Raw genomic sequence first — 20,587 nt, forward strand, 5'->3', positions numbered from 1 at the left:
GGGCACTGCTCATGGTTGAAGGGGAGAGAAGATCCCTCCGTCTATACTGCATGCTGGAGCACAATCTCGTTCTGGGCAGAATCTTCTCTGCAGCAACTGTCCTTATTAATTTCTCTTGAAAGGTTATAAAACCCAAACCGAACCTACCAAACTGACTGCATTTTTTTTTTTTTTCCGGAGCTGGGGATTGAACCCAGGGCCTTGTGCTTGCTAGGCAAGCGCTCTACCACTGAGCTAAATCCCCAACCCCTGCTGACTGCATTTTAAGTGCAAATATGGTAATAAAAATAATCACACAATCTACACTTTTAAGTCATTTATTTCAATAGAAATAGTTCAGAAAACTGTTCTTAAATTCAATTTAAGTTAGCTTATGCAAACACACTGAAGATCACACACTCACTTCTGCATATTAAAAAGAAACAAAACCAGAGAGGAACCAAGTTGCACGTCACCCGAGGAGGAGGTCATAGTGCAAGCAAATACTTCATCATTAAGTACCTCAAGTTAACTGGAACAGAGAATAAAATGGCTTGTGATTTTTTTTTTTGTATTATTAGTTTTGGGTAATTATCCCTAAGATGTCTGAGTTCCTCCTTCCAGCTCCTTCAGTAGGCTGTTGGAGAATGAAGAGAGTCAGCAGTCAAGGTACAGAAACACTAGAGACTTCCGTGTCCCATTATCTCCCTTTGTCACACCTGTTAAGTTAGTACTTCTTGGAATCCTATTTTGAGTAGTTCTTTCAAGTGACATCTTCAGGGACCTGACATTTTTTACTTGGCATGAACATTTGAAATATTCTGCTAATATTTGGTGTTTTCTGTCTTCCTATCCCCAAGCTCTCCATGGACTCCCTTAACTCTATTTTGCAGACCAACTGGCTGTCAGACTTTAAGTTTTGCTAACAGCCCCCAAGGAGCAGCTAGCCCTTCCTTGTGTCCAGAGACTATGTGTATGTATATGTCTGTTCACGAAGGACCCTGAAAACAGCATTCCTACTCAGATGACGGTATCTCCTGGACTTTCAATGTCTTAAGCACAATGTTTTCAAACTGCCCTGGCTGAGTCTCCCCCTGATTTATTATTAGTGTGGCACCGTTCCCGCATATGTTCAAGTTAGTAGTAACAAGCAGGAGAAGTGACTGCTTGCTCATTCTGTCTTAAGTAGGAAACTGAAATAAGTTTCATTTCTGGCTCAACAGACGGCCATCATGGTATTTTAGAAAATCTCAACAACTCCTTCTGTGTGTATTTTATTCCTTTAGGGTTTCCCCAACAGGTCTTATCATTAAACCTAAGCTCAAAACCACACAAAATAAAGGTACACTCAGCTAGACGGAGGCTCTTCAAAGCCAACATTGAGAGCTCATCAGAAGGTTGATCTGAGTGGATCTATTTCTCACATTCCTGGACAGGACAGCAACAGGGAGGCAAGCTTATTTGAAAAAGAATTAAGATCTAAGAGCAGAGGACTGTGAGTATCTAGATGTCTAGAGTCTTCTTTACGACTGTTTAGATTTGGTGGGTGGAGAGAGGGACAGCACGCCCCTCACATCAGAGGGTTAAGCGGGCAGGTGGTTTTAGTCACTCTCAATACCCTAAAACTGGCCTTCAAATTGCTAAGATACTGACCCAATTTTCCCCACACTCCGGCTGGAGATAGGTAAAAAGCAATGCTTTCACTGGGCTGAGGAACTGGTGTCTATACATCTCTTCAGTAGATTCTCAAATTGAAAAGTCAATTTAGACACAAGCCATTTTTAGGGAAGCAAATCCAAAAGGTACTTAAATCATTTTGGAAAGGTTCGCACGGAATTTATCATCAGTACTGTTTAATAGCAATTCTTGTACCTCAGAGGCTTGAAGAAGCAATACCCTCCTGGCTACAAAACTAGGATGGTACTATATTTCTAAGAAATGATATAAAAGAAAATGAACACAAGCCCTAAAAGGAGGCCCAAGTCAGACACGCTCCAACCACTGCTTGCTTTGTCACCCTCTGAGCAGTGGCGGTGTTCACCGCTGTTGGTCAGCACAGTGCACTTCAGCATCCATTTCAAAAGGATCCAATTCTTTTACAAGCGCCGGAGGCATAGGATTTCTTTTGATTAAAGCCAATCTTCCATGAAGCAATACCAGCAAGTCTCGTCTGTGGAAGGTAATAGGATGGCTTAAACCCAGCTGGAAAGAAACGTCCATCAATAAAAGGGAAGGGTACGTTATTCTAAAAAGCCAATGAGTTAGTAAGTCTAATTAGCACTGATTTCCAATCAATATAATGCCTCAGTTTTAAACACAGAAACTTTACAGGTTTAACTTCATGAAGAAAGACTTTATGTTGAGGTCATCTGGATGGGTAAATGCAGCCCCACAGACTGATGAGGCTGTGCTCACCCATGCTTCAACCATGCAGGGAGGCGTCTAAGCACGGCTACATTCCTCCTGGATTACAATGTTGCTTGTTGGGCTTCTTATAAATCTCCAAGACTAAAACAAGTCTGCAGTTATGAACATTGTAACTGACTCGATGTCAAGAGCAAGAGACTGCAGAAGGGGGCACAATGGCAGATGGTACTGATGACACAGAAAAAATAATTGCCACTGAAACATGTCTACGAAGACAGAAAAATACAGTCCCAAGTTGGATTCTTTTTGAACTGTTAACACAAGTACACACTGAATGAAACCAAACTGAAAGATGTATTCCATCAAGTCTTCTGATCCTTACAGTTTTAGACAGCATATTGCAATATTCTGAAAAGCAAGCACATGAAGCCCAAAGCAGTGCCTGGGGACATCATGCAGTCACTGTCACAGGTGCACTTTAAAGACAGAAAAATAAGCCTCTGTGTTTGAATTCATTGTCAGATGAGATATGGCCAGTGCTACACACTATTGCACCAGGCCATACAATATTCCATTCAGTCTGTTTATAAAGTTTAGATTTTAATTGAATTTCTCTAAAAGTTCTCCTTGGCTATGAGAGAAGCAAACGGGCTTTAATGTTCATGGGAAATGACCCAGTTAATCATTAATTTACAACCGAGGGTGAGCGTGATAGGATTCATTCTCCAATAAATAAAATACTCAAATATTCACTATACTTTGGCAATGTTTTCTTTGCTTCAATTATAATCTAATACTATTTGGTGAACTACAGATAAACCTCACCTATTCTATCTCCTCCTCACGGGTTCTAAAACCATCCTAAAAATCAATGGTTGATCCTTAGAGCAAATCTGAAGGTAGAAAAAGTTTTAGTTTCAGCCAGGAGCCTGGCTAATCAAATCTGAATTCGGTTCTTTCTCTACCCATCCATAAGTGTCCAGAGCTGGATGTACTGAACACAGCTTCCATTTCGCCCTTTCTCTGTGAGGCTGGACTCTGCTGGCTACCTATCTTCACCACTGTGATCACCTACAATGTGACGGCTTTAGCTTTTTCATGACGAAGTAGTAATACAACAGCCACAGGGTTCTCATTCACAGTACCTCAAAGACGGCGTGCATATTATTTAAAAATTACTCTGGATCAAAATAAACTAAGGGATTAGAAAAAGAAAAGAAAGCCGGCCACTCAGACTCTGTCTGTGGATACCCAACTGGGTTAACTTAGACCCCATTATCGGAAAAATCGGCAACATTTGCCTTCCTCTGCTTGTCAATGAAACCCCAAATATGGTATTTCTGTCACATGACAAACATATTTGAATTATTCAAATCAGAAATCCTCAGTCTTCCCTTTCTCTTGGACTAACTTCTTTTTTAGCTAATTACGGCAGACAGTATTTTCTAATGAAGCTCCGGGGATGTGGTGATAAAATACTTCCGGTTAAGTATTCAGTTCTTGAAGGACACAAATGTGAGACTACATGAGACTGACAGAGTGAGCAGTTTGCTAGGAGGTGTCCATCAGTCAGGGCCTTTCCACACGGGCCACTATGAAAGTGGGAACCAACCCCACAGCAGTCAAGTGCTACTTCTGGTTAAAATTCTAAGCTATGTCAAATCCAGCATTCCTTTTAAAAGTTAAATGTGTAATTGCTTGGGACAGCTCTCTCAAACTTGGTCAGTTACTAACAAAACATGGTTTTCAGATTGGGGAGCGAGAATAACTTTCTGAAAAATGTTCTGGTACATTGTGTGAAGTCATACGAGAAAAGGTTTTATATTTTTAATTCCTAGAACTGCAAACTTTGCCTTTATTCTTCTTAAAACTGTTTTGTCTTACAATAAAATACATACATATACATGAAGAGTCTTTTAAACACGAATGCTTTTGAACCTCATACTGAACAAAAACAAATTCAATAAGAAATAAGTCTGGCATACTGCACATTAAACACTGCAAAGGGCAACACCCGGGGAGCACCAGGGTCTTCCCCGTGGCGATGATGCCTGTGGCTGGAGAATCCACTTGACTCAAGAAAAGGCTACAGAAACCGCAGCACGGGATCACCATGCTCCTAGGTGGATTTGGGCCCAACAATGAATTCATACAGAAAGTTAAACTTTAACCGTGGTTAGAAACATCCGTGTTTACTGTGCCTGCTGGCATGTGAACACTCGGCCATTGTACCTCCTGCAGGAATCATATTCTCCTTCTAGCACTGAATTCCAAACTGTAGTGTTTAAACGCATCCCTCATCCAGAGTAAAGTGTGCCCTAGCCCAGACAGCACCCACAGCTCCCGCACCGTGTCACTCCTGGGTCCTGCTGTAGGAGTGAGGGAGCCACTAGCAGAGGCTGAGCAGACCCTGTGGGCCCGTTCCTCACAAGGACTTCTCACTGCACCTAAACAGCTCCTGATGGAATCCGTAAGAAATGTTTTTCCGTTTTAAAGTGTATCTAAAAAAGATGGTTTCCCCTCCAGAATTAGTACAAAGTTAAAAGAAATGCAAATTAGCTACGATTTATTCCAAGCACAGCACCGCCAGAAGACGCGCACACACACTATTTGGCGTCGGTTCTCCTCGCACTCTGTTAAGGCAGTGGTTTCCACAGGTCAGTTCGGAGGTGAGCGTAGTTCATGGCAGTTTGTTTTGCAACTCCATTGTTTTTCTCTGGGAACATCTCACTTCATTCCCTGAAATTAGTGCTTTTGGTTCTGAGCTCCGGAGGCTGGGCTGGAGCCTGGGGGCTCTTCCTGGCACGGGATGGTGCGGCTGGGGCTCTCGGCAGGTCCTGGCTCTACACGGGAACAGCGCTCCTCTTCTTTCTCAGGCTTTTACTCAAAAGTCATCAAGTTTGTAGGAACCTAAAAAATACAAGCAGCCACACTGACTGCAGCACTCCAAACTGACTGCCTAGCCGCTTCTACCAGTCACTGACACCTGTCCCAACGTTCTCAAGTGACTCTTCTCCCCAAATGCCCTCTGGGCTGAGGGCTCTGTGACTTGAAATGTAACACATTAATGGTAATATTATACATAAAATAGAGTTTCCTGTTAAACAATCTGTGTTTAACAATTTATATAAAAATTGAATAAACCAAATTTAGCATGTATTTTGCCTTGTTACTTTGCCAAGCCAAATCACTCTGACCTATGTATCTTTCTTGAGACAGTCTCAAACTTTTTGCCTAGGCCAGCCTTGAACTTGTGAGTGCTGGGCATGTAAGCACGAGCTACCACACAGTTTAAAGGTCCTTTAAAGGGACTGTGATAGAAGATGCTCTGTGTGGTTTGTGACATGGAGTCTAGTGTGTCACATGTTGGAAAATCACGGTTAATACGCTTTTCCAAGTTGATGTGCCTGGATGTCACAGACTTTTGTGCATTACAGGGGCCTACTGGGTGTTTCCCAAAATAAATAAATGAATCAAAGAAATATGGCAAATCTTGTAGAACAGAATTCCATACATTACCATCAATTTTCCTGTGTACATTAAAAAAAGCTACACGGACAGTTTTATAGCAATCATGAAGGACCTCAGAAATAATAAAGAGTCAGATCTATTAGGCAAAATTATCTCACACTTTCTGATTTAAAAATAAACAGGTCATATATGTAACAGTTTAACACTTTTGAGATTACACTGTATTTGATTCCTTGTATGTCTGGTCAAGTGTCTGACCATGGGACACAATTCCAGTCTCCCAAACTCAAGGATTCCCAACCTAAGGGCTACTGAGAGTTCCATGGAGTTAGCCCAGGCTTCCTAGGAGCTGGCAGAGCTGGAAGGTCTGCTGTCCCCTCCTCATCCTCAAAGTAGCTCAGTGGCTCTCACAGGCCAGCAGACTCTCTCTGAAACCTGTTACCCTCTGCAGCTGGAGTCATAGGTACTTGGGTCACTAGATGTGGGTGATGAGACTTGAACTCTGGTCCTCTACAAGAGCAGCAAGCATTCTTGGCCACTGAGCCATCTCTCTAGCCCGACATGCTAGCTTTTGCATGAAGAATTCTACTAGACAACACCACAATTGAATTATAACTCAAATGCTCATGTGTTTAAGCTCTTAGATCTTTAGATGGTAAGAAATCTTTATTTTAACAAAGTGAGCCTCATGTTTAAATTGCCCAAATGTGTCTTAAGGTATTTTTGCCTTTGAGTTAGGGTATTCAAATAATTTTCAAACTTCACAGGTTCTATTTATAAAGTTGCTAACACTCAAGAAACAAAACCATTCTGCACATCTGTGTGATAGTAGGAAGGTTTACTAACACAGTAAAAAGTCTGAGCCTTTCTCTATGTTGGTCTACATACACATCTAGATTAGTTGTGGAACCTGATGTTCTTATAAATGAATTAATACCCCTGACTATATTTTTAAAAAATGGAGCATGAAGAGAATGATAAAGGCTCATTTATCATAGGCAAAATTAGGTCTGTCTTTAATTCTGCCCTAGAAACTAACTTCATATGGGCAAAATCCTTTGCATTTTAAGTCCTACAAGGAGGTTGTTAAACGCTAAACCAAACTTTCCCCCATACATCATTGAAATAATTGTGACTAAAAAGCCCATCCCAATGACATAAAGGAAAAGCAAATGTATCTGTGCCTGCTGACCTGTGGAAATGCAAAGTCATTTAGTGTCTTTGAGCCTGTTTCCTTATTTATCAAGAGTCATGACAGATAGCCTGATATAACAGGATAAAAATCAAAGCAATATTAAGCCTTCTAAAATTGTAGTGCATAATGTTACTTCCAATTATCTGCTGATAGGCACTGACGATACAAAGGAATACTGTAAATGTGAAGTTGTGATTTCCAAATACGTATAACCAGAAAAGCTCGCAGTGGTGTCCACAAGTACAGGTGGGTTTTCTGGGTTAATCTGTGGTCCAGGACATCTCTTAAGAAGGCGCTGGGAAGGCAGCACATTAGACGGCGCTCCTTTGTGACAAGCCTTTCCACTGGATCACCATGGTCTCAGTATAATAAAACTAATAAAGCTGAAATGGCCCCACTGCAACACAAGAACCCAATTCAAGTTGTTCTCAAAGATAAACCAGAGCCCTGTGCAAGCATCACCTTCTGAGCTGCCTCTGCCCCAGACACAGGTATCATGAAGGCTCTCGTTTATCTGTACTGGCTGTCCCTGAACTGGCCCTCCCTCACCCCGTTCTTACGAAGCCTGCTCCTTCCTACCAGCTCCCCAGCACCGCTGTCTCTGAGAAGGCTCAGTCACGTTACCTACCTGTGTCTCTCTCTTTAGTCTGTATTACATAGTTTTGTTTACTTATATCTTTCTAAATCGTGGACTTCATGTCATACTGTCTGCTATGAACAATGAATAATAAAAAATATTAAGAACATTATTCAGCTATACTAGTGCTAAGGCAGGAGGATCACAAGTCTGAGGCTAGCCTGGGCTAACTAGTGAGTTCCAGGACAGCTTGGGCTAGCATGTCATGAATCTGTCTCTTAAATAAACAAATGGAAGTTTAAAGGTCACAGGTACGGCGGCGGGGCGGTGGTGGCGGAGGAGGAGGAAGAAGAGGAAGAGGAGGAGAAAGAGGAGGAAGAGGAGGAGGAGGAGGAAGAAGAGGAAGAGGAGAAAGAGGAAGGGGAGGAAGAAGAGAAAGAGGAAGGGGAGGAGGAGGAAGAAGAGGAGAGGAGGAGGAGGAAGAGGAGAAAGGAAGAGGAGGAGGAGGAAGAAGAGGAAGAGGAGAAAGAGGAAGGGGAGGAGGAGGAAGAGGAGGAGAAAGAGGAAGGGGAAGAGGAGGAAGAGGAGGAGAAAGAGGAAGGGGAAGAGGAGGAAGAGGAGAAGAAAGAGGAAGGGGAGGAAGAGGAAGGGGAAGAGGAGGAAGGGGAGGAGGAGGAGGAGTGCTCACCTGTTGCCGGTTACTCTGGCAGGCCGCGCTCAAGTGTTTAAACCACAGCATTGCATTCATCCTGCTGCCAGCTTGAAACTTGTATGAATTTCCTATAATTGCCAAAAGCAAGGAGAAAATAATAAATTTAAAGACTGTAGCATATAATATTCCTGCCAAATACATAAGACTGAATGAAATATGGCTACAGAGCTCAGTTTCAGAATTTCCTGATGGAGGCCTCTTTATGTATGCCATGTGCTCTTCAGACCCACCTTTCTACTGTGCACACAGTAAAGGTGATTAAGGTACCCTAAATGTCCATTAAAATAACTGCTTCTCTAGATATTTCTGTGATACTGTCACCCCACACCTCTCTGTGTTCTGAATCTGTGACTTTGTTCATGTCCTTAGACCTCAACCCTGGTTCTTGATAGTAACATCCAATGTTTCCTCTACAAGTAGAACGGAGTTTTCACCTGTCACTGATTCTACACATCTACCACTTAAACATTCATTCCTAACTACATTAAATGGCCAGTTATATCACATAAATATTGTTAAGACATATGCCAGGGTTACTGCAGACTTTTAGATCTTCTGGGGGGTTCTCTTGGAAACTGGAAGCCAGGGCTTCTGACTTGCTAAGTGCTCTACCAGTGAGCTTCAAATCTCCAGCCCTGGGAAGACAGGAAGTATCTCTCTTCTGGAAAGTATCCCTCCCTGTGTGAACCTGGCAGGTCCTGTGTGTCATCTCATTCAGTGAATGACAAGACCGGAACGTGATGAGGGCATTTTGTACAGTTCCATGTATTAAATGAGTAAGGCGTAAGTCGAGCGCTGATTTGGGAACTGCAGGATGCTGAGCCCAGCTGTCTCTTCTTTTGTCAGAGATCTAGGTTCTTGCTGAATCCCCCTCTCACCCTCTAGAGCCTCCACTCAGCAGTATTTATTCAGTAAGAACTGCCCACCTTCAGAAGCTCTGTCTCGTCTCCATGGAAGGCTCATAAGCCATCTGAGCCCTGTTTTGTTTGCTGAATTCAGATAAGTATTACTATTTAATCTGAACAAAAACGTCTTCAAGTGCACTGGTCAAGGCTACAATTTACACTAGTAAATACTGTTGCTAGTACAGACCATAAAAATCTGTGTATTCTGAAATAATTCAATGAAGTATGCTAAGAAGATGGAAGGAAACCAAAGACTTTGTTAGCAACACTCGATACGAGTGACCCCACTTTACAAATGGTTTATGATGAATACCCATGAGACTCTAAGGGACCGAGGCTTTGGTTAGAAAGCTGAGAATAAGGCACTCACTCTGTAAGTCCATTTACAGCTACTAAGAAATTTGGGTGATTTTTTTCTTGCGTCTAACATACAAATTTAATTTTTAATTTAAAATTATAATACATGAAAAGCTATTTTTTCATACAAAAACCACACCTGAACAGATGTAAACATTCAGTTGTGAAGTTAATTAAAGGTAGGTAATCTATTTTGGTAAGAGTTGCTAAGTGGACGATTTGGAACAGATGTACAAGAATTTCCGGCTGGACTCCTATGTGGTAGCTGTCAACAACAGCTGGCAGTTGTTGTGAAGGAAGAGAGCAAGTTCTCAGGATCTTTGGATGGACCCTGGGACAGCCACCAAGGGCCAGCACACCCGGCAGCATAATTCTGACACGCGCAGGCTCCCATTCTTCTCCACTTCTCAAACTCTTAAGGTCGATTCTTACACGTTTCTATACACTTTACGTCAGGCACTTTACTTTAGGAAAGGGTCTGAGCTCAGCAAGCAAATCAAGTAACAGTGAGAGCTATGTAAGGGCAACTAGAGAATGATGTCACTGCTGGGCACAGATGACCGGTACTCTGCATTTACGCATGGTGAGCCTTTGTCCAAAGTATGCTGCATAGACGGCATGATGTGGATTCCTTGGGCTTTTAATTAAAGCTTAAAACACAACATGGGATAAAAGTCCTTCCAATAGATACAGTTCCTCAACTACTTCTCTGCTGGTAATACAGCAGACCAGGACCAGGACCAGGACCAGGACCAGGAGCAGGAGCAGGAGCAGGAGCAGAAGCAGGACCAGGAGCTAGAGTCTGCAGTACTTTTGACCCCAGTCTAACAGTCACCTTTCTCGGAGTCAGTCAGCAGAAAGAGGTCTGGATGCTCTGGATCATCGGCCATCATCACCATCCAGCCCACCACAGACACATTCTTATTTGACGTTGATTTGAACTGAGATGAGAGATAAGCAGAGAAAACAGATGACCAGTGACTTTATGACCAGTTCTCAAAGTTAAAACTGTCGGGCAGTTTACTTTCAGTGTCCACAGGAGAGACAAGCTGTGACTGACGGCTGGCTCGGCTCAGCTCAGCTCAGCACGCCCTGTTAGGTAGCCCGTCTCAGTCCAGTCATCTCCAGAGTCAACTTTCATTATACCCAACTGGTTCCACTCTGCAATAGGCATGCTGGGATTCTGTGTTCCTCTAGTACAGCATTATCACGGAGAGAAGCTGCACCCCAACACTTTCTGCCAGAATGTCTCATGTGCCAGGGAGCCTATCAGACAATTCCTACTTGCATTTTGCAAAAGCAAGACAGATTTTAAAAAATGAAACAAAACAGGAGGTACTTTAAGAATGCTGGCTACTTTCACAGTTAACTATTTTTCTATTGAGAAAGGGGTGCTATGAAGAGCAGAAAATAAGGTGAATCTTAGTAACAGAAATAAAAAAAAAAAACAGTGTTTCAGTATTGGCAACTCAATCCTAGCAGCATGTTTAAAACAAAACAAAACAAAACAAAACAAAACAAAACTGCCAGAAGTCACAGTACACAGTAAAACAATTAGCAACACTTCTACCATGTAATTACTAGTGCAGTGTGCCTTGGTGAACTGAACTTTATTAATTAGAATAAGAACATGCAGCAGTCGACTCAGGCATTATGTAGAAGAAAAAGCACAAGAAGGGGACAACAGGGGCTGGAGAGATGGCTCAGTGGTTAAGAGCATTGACTGTTCTTCCAGAGGTCCTGAGTTCAATCCCCAGCAACCACATGGTGGCTCACAACCATCTGTAATGAGATCTGATGCCCTCTTCTGGTGTGTCTGAAGACAGCGACAGTGTGTTCATATAAATAAAATAAATAAATATTTAAAAAAAGAAGGGGACATCAGTACAGAATAATAGGCTTTATGCACATAGGCAACAAAGACCAAAGGGAGCCTCGTCATTCCCAGTGACCAGGAAACTTAGTCTGTCCTTTCTGGAAAAGCTTGGTATTTACCCTCCTCCGAGAGTCTGTACATAACAGTACCCACAACACACTGGACTGGATGCATTACGATAGCTCACAGAACACAGGCCTATTCAACTATGAAGAGGAATAGACGACAACGTCAGGCACCAACAGTGACTGTCGGCTGTAAAGCAGAGGAACTGGCTCCCAGGAGTGCGCACGCAGCTGCTTGTGGTGCTGCATACTTTAATCCCTGCCTAGTTTACGTGAGTTTTAGGTCAGCCAGGATGATATAGTGAGACCCTGTCTTAAAAAAGGGAGAGTGCACATGTGCACATGCAACCCCTCAAGTTAAGGGAAGCAGAGCACTGACCACAGTGAAATAAATGCAAGATGCACCAGACCAAGGACAGCCCAGGCCTTGACAGGTCGGGCAATGTGCTATTTCTTACTCCAAGAGGGTAAACATGTCTGCCTACTATCTTTTACTGCTAAAATTACTGGAAAAGGAATATCTACAATACAAAAGTAATGTTAGTAGCACAAACATTAAAAAATAAAACCAGGAAGCTATAAAATTGACATCGAAAACACCACAGAATGGCACACCTGACAGTAATATTAGCTACCTAACTTCCGCTGCACCGGCAAGCCCACAGTAAAGAAAACCGAGCTATAAATAGTGATGTTCCTAAGACACTGAACCCCACAGGAGTCAGTCACGTTTGGGGAGTGATGCCTCGCAAACTCCTTCCTATGCTTGGAAACAGAGTCTTTTATGTGCTGGTACTGACAGTTTCATGCTATCTGGGTATATTTATACTGATTTGTGTTTTTTTAAAAACTGATCAATAATTTTCCTCACTGTGGTAGTTTTCTTTTTTTCGGAGCTGGGGACCGAACCCAGGGCCCTGCGCTCCCTAGGCAAGTGCTCTACCACTGAGCCAAATCCCCAACCCCAGTTTTTTTTTTTTTTTTAATTTATTTATTTCATGCATGTGGGTACACTGTCAATGTCTTCAGACACACCAGAAGAGGGCATCGGATCCCATTACAGATGGTTGTGAGCCACCATGTGGTTGCTGGGATTTGAACTCAGAACCTTTGGAAGAGCAGTCAATGCTCTTAACCACTGAGCTATCTCTCCAGGCCCCTCGCTGTGGTAGTTTTAAATGAACATGACACCACAGGCTCATAGGACCTGGCACTATTAGGAGGTGTGTCCTTGTTGGAGAAACTGTGTCACTGGGGATGGGCTTTGAGGTCTCAGATGCAGATCTACCTCTCCAGCACCTGCCTACTTCTGTGTCGCCCTGCTTCCTGCCATGATAACAGACCTCTGAGCTCTAAACCAGGCCCAACTAAACAATTTCCTTTATAAGAGTTGCCATGGTCCTGGTGTCTCTTAGCAGCAATAAAATCCTAAGACAATTACTGTTAATTATTTTGTGTATTTTCAGATTTCTGCTATTGTAACCATTATAGAAATATTCTTCTACCAACATCTTTGTTCACGTATTCAAAGATAACGAAGAAGTTTTCCTTAGATGAGGAATTGTGGTATTGACGGAAGCACTGACAGGGCCTGCCTACTGCACACATGTAACTTTACCTCACATCTGATGCAGGCTCAACAGTCTTTATATTGTTCCTAATGAGCGAGCATCTAACTAAGGGGACCGTCTAACTAAGGGACGGTCTAACTAAGGGGACCGTCTAACTAAGGGGACCATCTAACTAATCTAACTAAGGTTAGTGCATTTTACCTTCCAGTCACTTCCTGTTCTACTGTTCTGGTTTATTCTTACTTTATAAATACACAACTTTTCTTTTTTACACATGCCGGTTTGGTTTCTAATTTTTAACCAATCAAACACATTTGTTCAATCATTACCATGTAGTGACAGATTTAAATATAGCTGTAATTTTTTTGCAATGACTACACTTTACCTAAATCTTTTAGTATCATCAGTATGCTTCCACTTTTTTTTTTTTGGTTCTTTTTTTCGGAGCTGGGGACTGAACCCAGGGCCTTGCGCTTCCTAGGCAAGCGCTCTACCACTGAGCTAAATCCCCAGCCCCTATGCTTCCACTTTTAAACTTCAACAACAGAGATATACAAAACAGCATCCCTTCTTCCTTCCCAAGTTTACTCTTCCCAGGCCAAAAAATAACTATTTTTCTTCTCCCCTCCTTCATTTGTGAGACTAGGCCTCACAGAGTAGCCCACATTGGTCTTGAACCCATGGCGATCTTCTTTTCAGTACCCCCCAAGGTCCCAGGGACAAGGCCTAGTGGTCATCTCTAAATACAGATAAATAAGACCACCACTGACTGACTTGGAAGGTTGCATATCAAGGGTAGGGTGTATATGTGTATATACAAAAGAAAATGTCAGGATTCAAGAGGAGAGACACAAGAGGAGTTGGGACAGAAATAATTCATAGACAGTGTACTTGTATATGAAATTTTCAAAAGCCAGTGGGAAAAGGGGGTTTCTGTGGGAAGAATGGGGCAGACTGGGGAGAGTTGGGGGAAGGATAATCAACAAAACAAAACTTATGTTTGAAGTGTCATAATGAAAGCTAATAGTTGGTATACTAAGTAAAAAGTAATCATTCCATAATTAAAGACTATATCCAGAGAAGGAGCACCAAGAGACTTCTAGAGAAACATGGAAGGTAGTAGGGAAGCAGACTGCAGTGCCCACTGTGCCCACTCACACTGTACCTCACTCCTCACTGCCATGTCTCAGAGTCTGAGACAGCTTGCTCTCTTTGTTCTTGCTGAGACAAAGTCTCCCAATGGAGCCCTGGCTGTCCTGGGACTCACCAGGGTGACCTCAAACTCAGAGGTCGTAATTCCTCTGCCTTCGAGTGCTAGGATTAAAGGCATGTGCCACCATGCCCAGATATGGGGTAGAATTTTAGGTATTGTTTTCATTTCCAATTTACATACCAGGAACTGAGGCTATAAGGCAAAGGTTTTGAGCCATGTTCTAACCCAAACTCAGGGCTGAGAAAGGTCTGATGCCATGGTAGATAGTTGTAATCTGTCATTTTCACACTTGCAATGAAAAACAGCATTCAAAAAACTCAAAAACATACAAATGATTCCAAGGCATTGCAATGTGGCCCCTTACACACTGTGATGGTTTGTATAAGCTTGGACCAGGGAGTGGCACTATTAGGAGGTGTGGCCTTGTGTGTCACTGTGGGTGTGGGCTTTAAGACCCTCATCCTAGATGCCTGGAAGCCAGTCTTCTTCTGTTTGCCTTTGAAACAAGATGTAGAACTCTCAGCTCCTCCTGCACATGCCTGCCTGGATGCTGCCATGTTCTCGCTTTGATGATAATGGACTGAACCTCTGAACCCATAAGCCAATTAAATGTTGTCCTTAGTTGTCTTGGTCATGGTGTCTGTTCTTAGAAGTAAAACCCTAACTAAGACAGAAGTCGGTACCAGGGACTGGGGTATTTTGTGATAGGCCTGACCAAGCTTTTGTTTGGAAGAATGTGGATTTGGAGACTTTGAATTTGGAAAGAGGTGGAATGCTTTACCTGGTGCTTAGTGGGCTATCCTAGTAGGAATGTAGAAGACTTTGTTGCTGAGAATGATTTGAACTGTGCAGTCCTGACTCAAAGAGATTTCAGTAAAGAAGAATTTCAGTATTTGGCCTAGAGACTGTTTTTTGTGGTATTTTGGTGAAGAACATGGCTGCTTTCTGCCCTTGTCTGAAGAGTCTACCTGAGTCTAAGGTAAAGAGATTTATGTTAATTGCATTGACAAAAGAAATCTCAGAAATGCCCATCAGAGACTTCGTTCTCTGGTTAAGTCTCATGAAGGGCGTTTTGAACAAGTGTAGTAAGCTTACAAGGAAAAACATAAAATGTATGGTTCAAATATTAAAGGGGCAGCAGGAAGTAGAATTGAACTGAGTCCTGTGTTCTAGGAGACAATAGATTAAGGGAGCGGGACTTTGGGGCAAGACCCCACCCAGCTAAGTTTAGGTCCAGGCATGGAGCTACATACCCTTAATTCCAGGTGAGAAAACTAAGCAGATCTCTTGAGTTCAAGGCCAGCCTGGGACAGACCAAGTTGTAGGTGAAGAAAAGCTTGAGTCTAGGTGTGGTGATACATGCCTTTAATCCCAGGAGACAGAGGCATGCAGATCTCTGAGTTCAAGGTCAATCTACAGAGCAAGTCCCAAGTCAGCCAAGCCTAGGCAGTGAGGGAGTTGGAAAGCAGAAAGCTGGAAATAAACAAGGGTGACCATGTTCCAGCCCCAGTAAGCACATTTCCAACTCCAATATTGCGTGCCAGGAGGAAGCATGAGAGCTGGTAGGTGAGAAATGTGGTCCTATGTCCTATTAGTGGTGTTTTCTGTATAACCAGGAAGAGGTTGTGAAACAAAGCTCAGGATTTTGAGGAGGAATACTTACATGCTTTCTTTCTGTAGCCTTCAGAGATTTGGCAGGATAGTAAAAAAGCTGTGTTCCACACAAGGCTGCCCAATACTTTGTCCAAGATGCTACCTGGGGAGGATAAACACACAGGTAACTACTGAGAGGGTTTGACTTCCCCTTCTTTGGGACAACACTATACTTTTGCTTTAGCTACTGGAGTTGTGGGTTCAGAGGCAGGTTACAACACTTCTAATGTCTGCACCTCAGATATCCCCATTGTGTTCAGTGAGCAAACTTTAGTGGTAGATCCAGTGATTGATTCTTCAAGACTCTGTAACCTTTAGGGAGACAGTAAAGTGCTTGCTTGTGTGCACACATGAGGACCTGAGTCAGAACCCTAGCATGTAAAAGCTGGGTGTATCTGGTGGCAGACACAGGGAAGCAGATTGCTGGCCATCCAGTTTAGCAGTGACCTTGTAGTCCAGTGAGCCCTGTCTCAAAAAATAAGGGGGAGTGATGGGGAACAGCCTAATATTGGCCACCTGCATGCAGAATTGTGCATCTGTATGCACACGAGTACGAAAAAGTACAAACTCATGAACCATATACATACACAGACATATTTCCCACCCAGCCTACATCCCACAGGCAAGCGCTCTATCTAGTCCCACACCCTCACCTTCTCCTGATGAAATTCGAACCTCTAACTGTATCTGGTTACTTGGCACCACATAAGAGCAGAGTATCGTGGGGGGAAGCACAGTTATGCCAACTGGTAAGAGTGTGTCTACCAGTTTCTTAATGTTTTTTTTTTTTTTTATTTTTTTACTCTTTTACTTAAGACATTGTATTCTTTCTCTACAGACAACTATTAAGACACTCACTCCTCAAAGTTTTATTACACTCCCTTCAATGTCACTCTATAATTCCTGCACACAATAAAGTCTGGCTTAAAGGAAAAGCTCATGTTCCCAGCACACACTCTCTGCCTCACAAAACCACAAAATCGGCCTTTTTCTCTTGTTACGAGAATCTCAGCAATCCTAATCTATTTAAAGACAAACTCAATTTTTTCTTTTCTTTTTCTCTCTTCTCTCTCTCTTTTTCTTTCTTCTGAGCTAGGATTTCTCTGTGTAGCCCTGGCTGTCTGGAAACTCAATTCTGCAGACCAGGCTGGGCTCGAACTCAGAGATCCTCCTGTCTTTGCCTCCCACGTGCTGGGATTAAAGGCATGCGTCACCACTGCCCAATATGAAAGACTTTTTTTAGGAGTAAACCTAATGTCATTCGTATTTTATTCAAAGAGGTTTGCTGAGGTAAAAACAGTTTCTGGTTTTCACCTCAGCGAATCTCTTCACCTATCAGTCATTTGTGGTAAAAACTTTTCTTAGAACTCAAACTATGGTGTTGAGGAAACTTTTTTTTGCTCTATAGTAAAGGCTCTACCCCCATAAACTTTTTGTTTATAATATGATTATTGTTTGGAAGCAAACAATAATCTGTTTTACATGAAAAAATACATTACAAAATTTAAATGAACTGATGGAACAAAATTGGTTAAATATCATTTCTCAACTTTCAATTTTTCTACACACATTTCTTTCTTTCTTTCTTTCTTTCTTTCTTTCTTTCTTTCTTTCTTTCTTTCTTTCTTTCTTTCTTTCTTTCTTTTTTGGTTCTTTTCTTCGGAGCTGGGGACCGAACCCAGGGCCTTGCGCTCCCTAGGCAAGCGCTCTACCGCTGAGCTAAATCCCCAACCCTGCTGTTATTTCTTAATAACATGGTTCATTAAAAAATAATTTTGGATAAGAATAACCTTAGAAGTTTAAGAGAAGTGAAGGATTATTTGGTTTAAGTATGCTTAAAATGTGATTTAGCTGCAACCTATATGGCATATTTAGTACTTTAAGAAACAGAGCAAGGGAATCTGGAAGCTTGGAGCCCTGGCCCCTCTGCCTTTTGTCTTCATTTCCTGTGAGCCAATAGTTTAAAAAACACTTTGAGGTTGGCCCAAGTCAACAGGGAAAAAGACAGTAACCACCTGGGTCAGAATAAAAACTGTAACAGGGCCGCAGAACTTAGCACAATTGACTCCATGGTGGAATATCACTCAGGCTTTCTGTTGGATGAAACCCATATCCAAGCAGTCTTCTTTCCTGAATACCCCCAATGACAACCAAGTACACTTCCTGTCTATGTGCTCACCCTCCTGTTTCCCTTGTCCAGGATTAAAGCGGGGGGGGGGGGGGTGAGGGGGGACTGGAGAGAAGAAAAAGGAAAATGTACCGGTTAAATGACTCAAGAAATCAATCTTACTGTGGGTTTTTTGCCTTCTTTTAACAAAGTTTTCCTCCTGAGAACGCCTTGAATAGTAACAGCCCCTGGGTACAGGTGCACCGCCAAGTCTTCCGACTCTGCAGAACTGTAACAACGAGACCAACACAAAGTGGTGAGAGTGTGTCTGCCTCGGTTACCCAGAGGGCCCATAAATAATCCAATCATTCTCATGTTTAAACTCTAGGACTTTATTGAGAGCTGGTAAGATACTGAGGATCTTAAAGACTTACTGATTTGAAAGTTTTAAGCTGTCATAAAGGTTAATTAGGAAGTTATTAAGGCCAGCAGATGTTTAAACACACTTCAATACATCACATATTTCAACAAATGCAATTAAGAGAGAAGGCAGCAATTTACTTTGATTAGTTAAAATTTTAAGGTAATTTTTTTTGTTAATATGCCACAGTACATCACTGTGGTAAACCATCAGAAACTATTGGCAAGAGAGACAAGGGTTTTGTTACAAGTATTTAAATATACAAAACAGAAAAATAACAAGCTAAAACAAACAAAAGCAAAAACAACCTCCCCAAAAAACCCCAGAAAACTCACACTTCCTTTTAAAGCATTGAAATAAAACTAACTGTGCCAATCACCTGCTTTAGAAACTGGCTTTCTCTAGGAAATTTTTAGCGACATTCAGAAGCTACCAGTGCTTAGTGTTTGATTATGGTCTATCTCTAACAGAGAAAAACCTCACACTCAGGATTCCCTTTTCATATGTTAGGAATCATTTTAATGTCTTTCCTCAGTTGATTTAAGAGCCTATATTTAAAACATGATTTAAATGCGAATCTCCGGTGATGTGTTGTGAGATGTACAACTCTTAAAACAGCCAAGAATGTAGAAGCTCACTTTTCTTTATGATTATTTAGGTGTCTTCAAAGTGACAACCTAGAAATTTCATGCTCCAGCTGTTTATAGGGAGGGGACACTCGAGATGAGATACCATCAAGCTGACAGGGCTTGCTTCTCAGAGTTCCTATGCTGCTGTTCTGAGGTGGCTTTTTGTTACTACTGTCCCCGCCCCAATGCATCTACCATCAGCTAGATACCAGCATGCTACCCACAGCTAGAATAGCTCAGAGAGGCCCAGCTAAATAGAGAACTCAGTAAAATAAATGCTTTGATTTCAACTGATTGAAAAATTGATTTTTTACATAGCTCAGCCATAATTAGCAGCATTAGAAGGTGTGTCATTAAAGAACGAACAACTTTGCAGCATTTTAAAATGTGACATAAAATGCACTTTTTAATAATTAGCCCCGTGACTGAGAAAGGATACTTCAGATTTAAACTGCATTAGATCTTGGAAAGAAAGTTTTTGTGGGCAATTTGTTTAGTTTTAAAACCAATTAGCTGAGGAAGAAGAGAAAAAATGTCAGACCACACCCATATGAGCCAGCCACCAACAGCAGAAGGGAGTTCTATGGCCCCTGATGCAGGGGATTGTACCTGCTGGCCTTCATGTGGCTTCGATAGCCATTTCGTGGCATTCTTGTCACCGGGCCGAGAGAATGGTATAATCTGTTCCTGTTGGATTCCATTATAAATTGTATACATTACACATATTTTTATTCATAGGATATCATCAATACCTAGTATAGTATTCTAGTTTCCTATGTCATCTAGTTTTCTACATTAATCCTTAAAAAGAGCAAGACAGGGTTCTTTTGTAAGACATGCAACACATTTAAATTTTTCCATTGCTTCTAGAAACACAGGTCTAAAGTACATGCTCTATTATACGGTTACACATGCACTCGTTTTCATACATCTGTCAAAAGGCTAAGAACTATTTATGGCCAAATAACATGGAACCCTGAAGAGTGCTCCTAAGCCCTTTGCTCTTCTTGGATTCCAGTTTAAATATGACATATAGACACATATAAGTAATTCATTTTATTATATGTCCCTCTGAAGACACCTAAAAGTAGTGTGGCTTATAAACTTAAAGTAAATGAGGATAAGCTCTTATTATAACTCAAAGTAAACTAGTAGAGACAAACTAAGGAGTAAATCTAGGTAGTTTTTAATTTCCTATCAACTGACAAGGCCAATAAATGATAAGAACGGTATGAACCAGCATTCATCCCAGGTCATGGCGTACTTGATACAGGAAATATATCCAGAAACAATGGTAAAGTTGGGAAGTCAAAGGCATGTGATATATGATACTTGAAGTAAAAACTACTATGGAATTTGATGTGTCTCTAGGGAATAAGAGGAGAAAACTGTGGTTAAAATACAGAGAACGATTCAGAGACTAAAGGTATAGCTCATGTTACTGTGTGTGTGTGTGTGTGTGTGTGTGTGTGTGTGTGTGTGCCTATCT

At 41.8% G+C, this 20,587-nt stretch overlaps 1 protein-coding gene across 44 annotated transcripts in view; it reads right to left on the reverse strand.

Moving 5' to 3' along the window:
• Positions 1-301: 301 nt before the first annotated feature.
• Ralgps2 (Ral GEF with PH domain and SH3 binding motif 2) overlaps positions 302-20,587 on the reverse strand; it is a 180,247-nt gene continuing 159,961 nt past the window's right edge. For 24 of the 44 annotated variants that reach the window (XM_087580905.1, XM_087580881.1, XM_087580904.1 and 21 more), the window contains 6 exon segments: positions 19,708-19,785; positions 18,232-18,337; positions 15,952-16,044; positions 10,399-10,504; positions 8,278-8,369; positions 302-5,256 (listed from right to left, as the gene is read on the reverse strand). In XM_087580905.1, coding sequence (XP_087437031.1) covers positions 5,227-5,256; positions 8,278-8,369; positions 10,399-10,504; positions 15,952-16,044; positions 18,232-18,337; positions 19,708-19,785 — 505 coding nt within the window. In that variant the 3' untranslated portion in view covers positions 302-5,226. 44 annotated transcript variants of the gene reach the window in all.

The sequence above is a fragment of the Rattus norvegicus genome, chromosome 13, assembly GCF_021556685.1.
Source record: "Rattus norvegicus strain SHRSP/BbbUtx chromosome 13, alternate assembly SHRSP_T2T, whole genome shotgun sequence".
Lineage (NCBI taxonomy): Eukaryota > Metazoa > Chordata > Mammalia > Rodentia > Muridae > Rattus > Rattus norvegicus.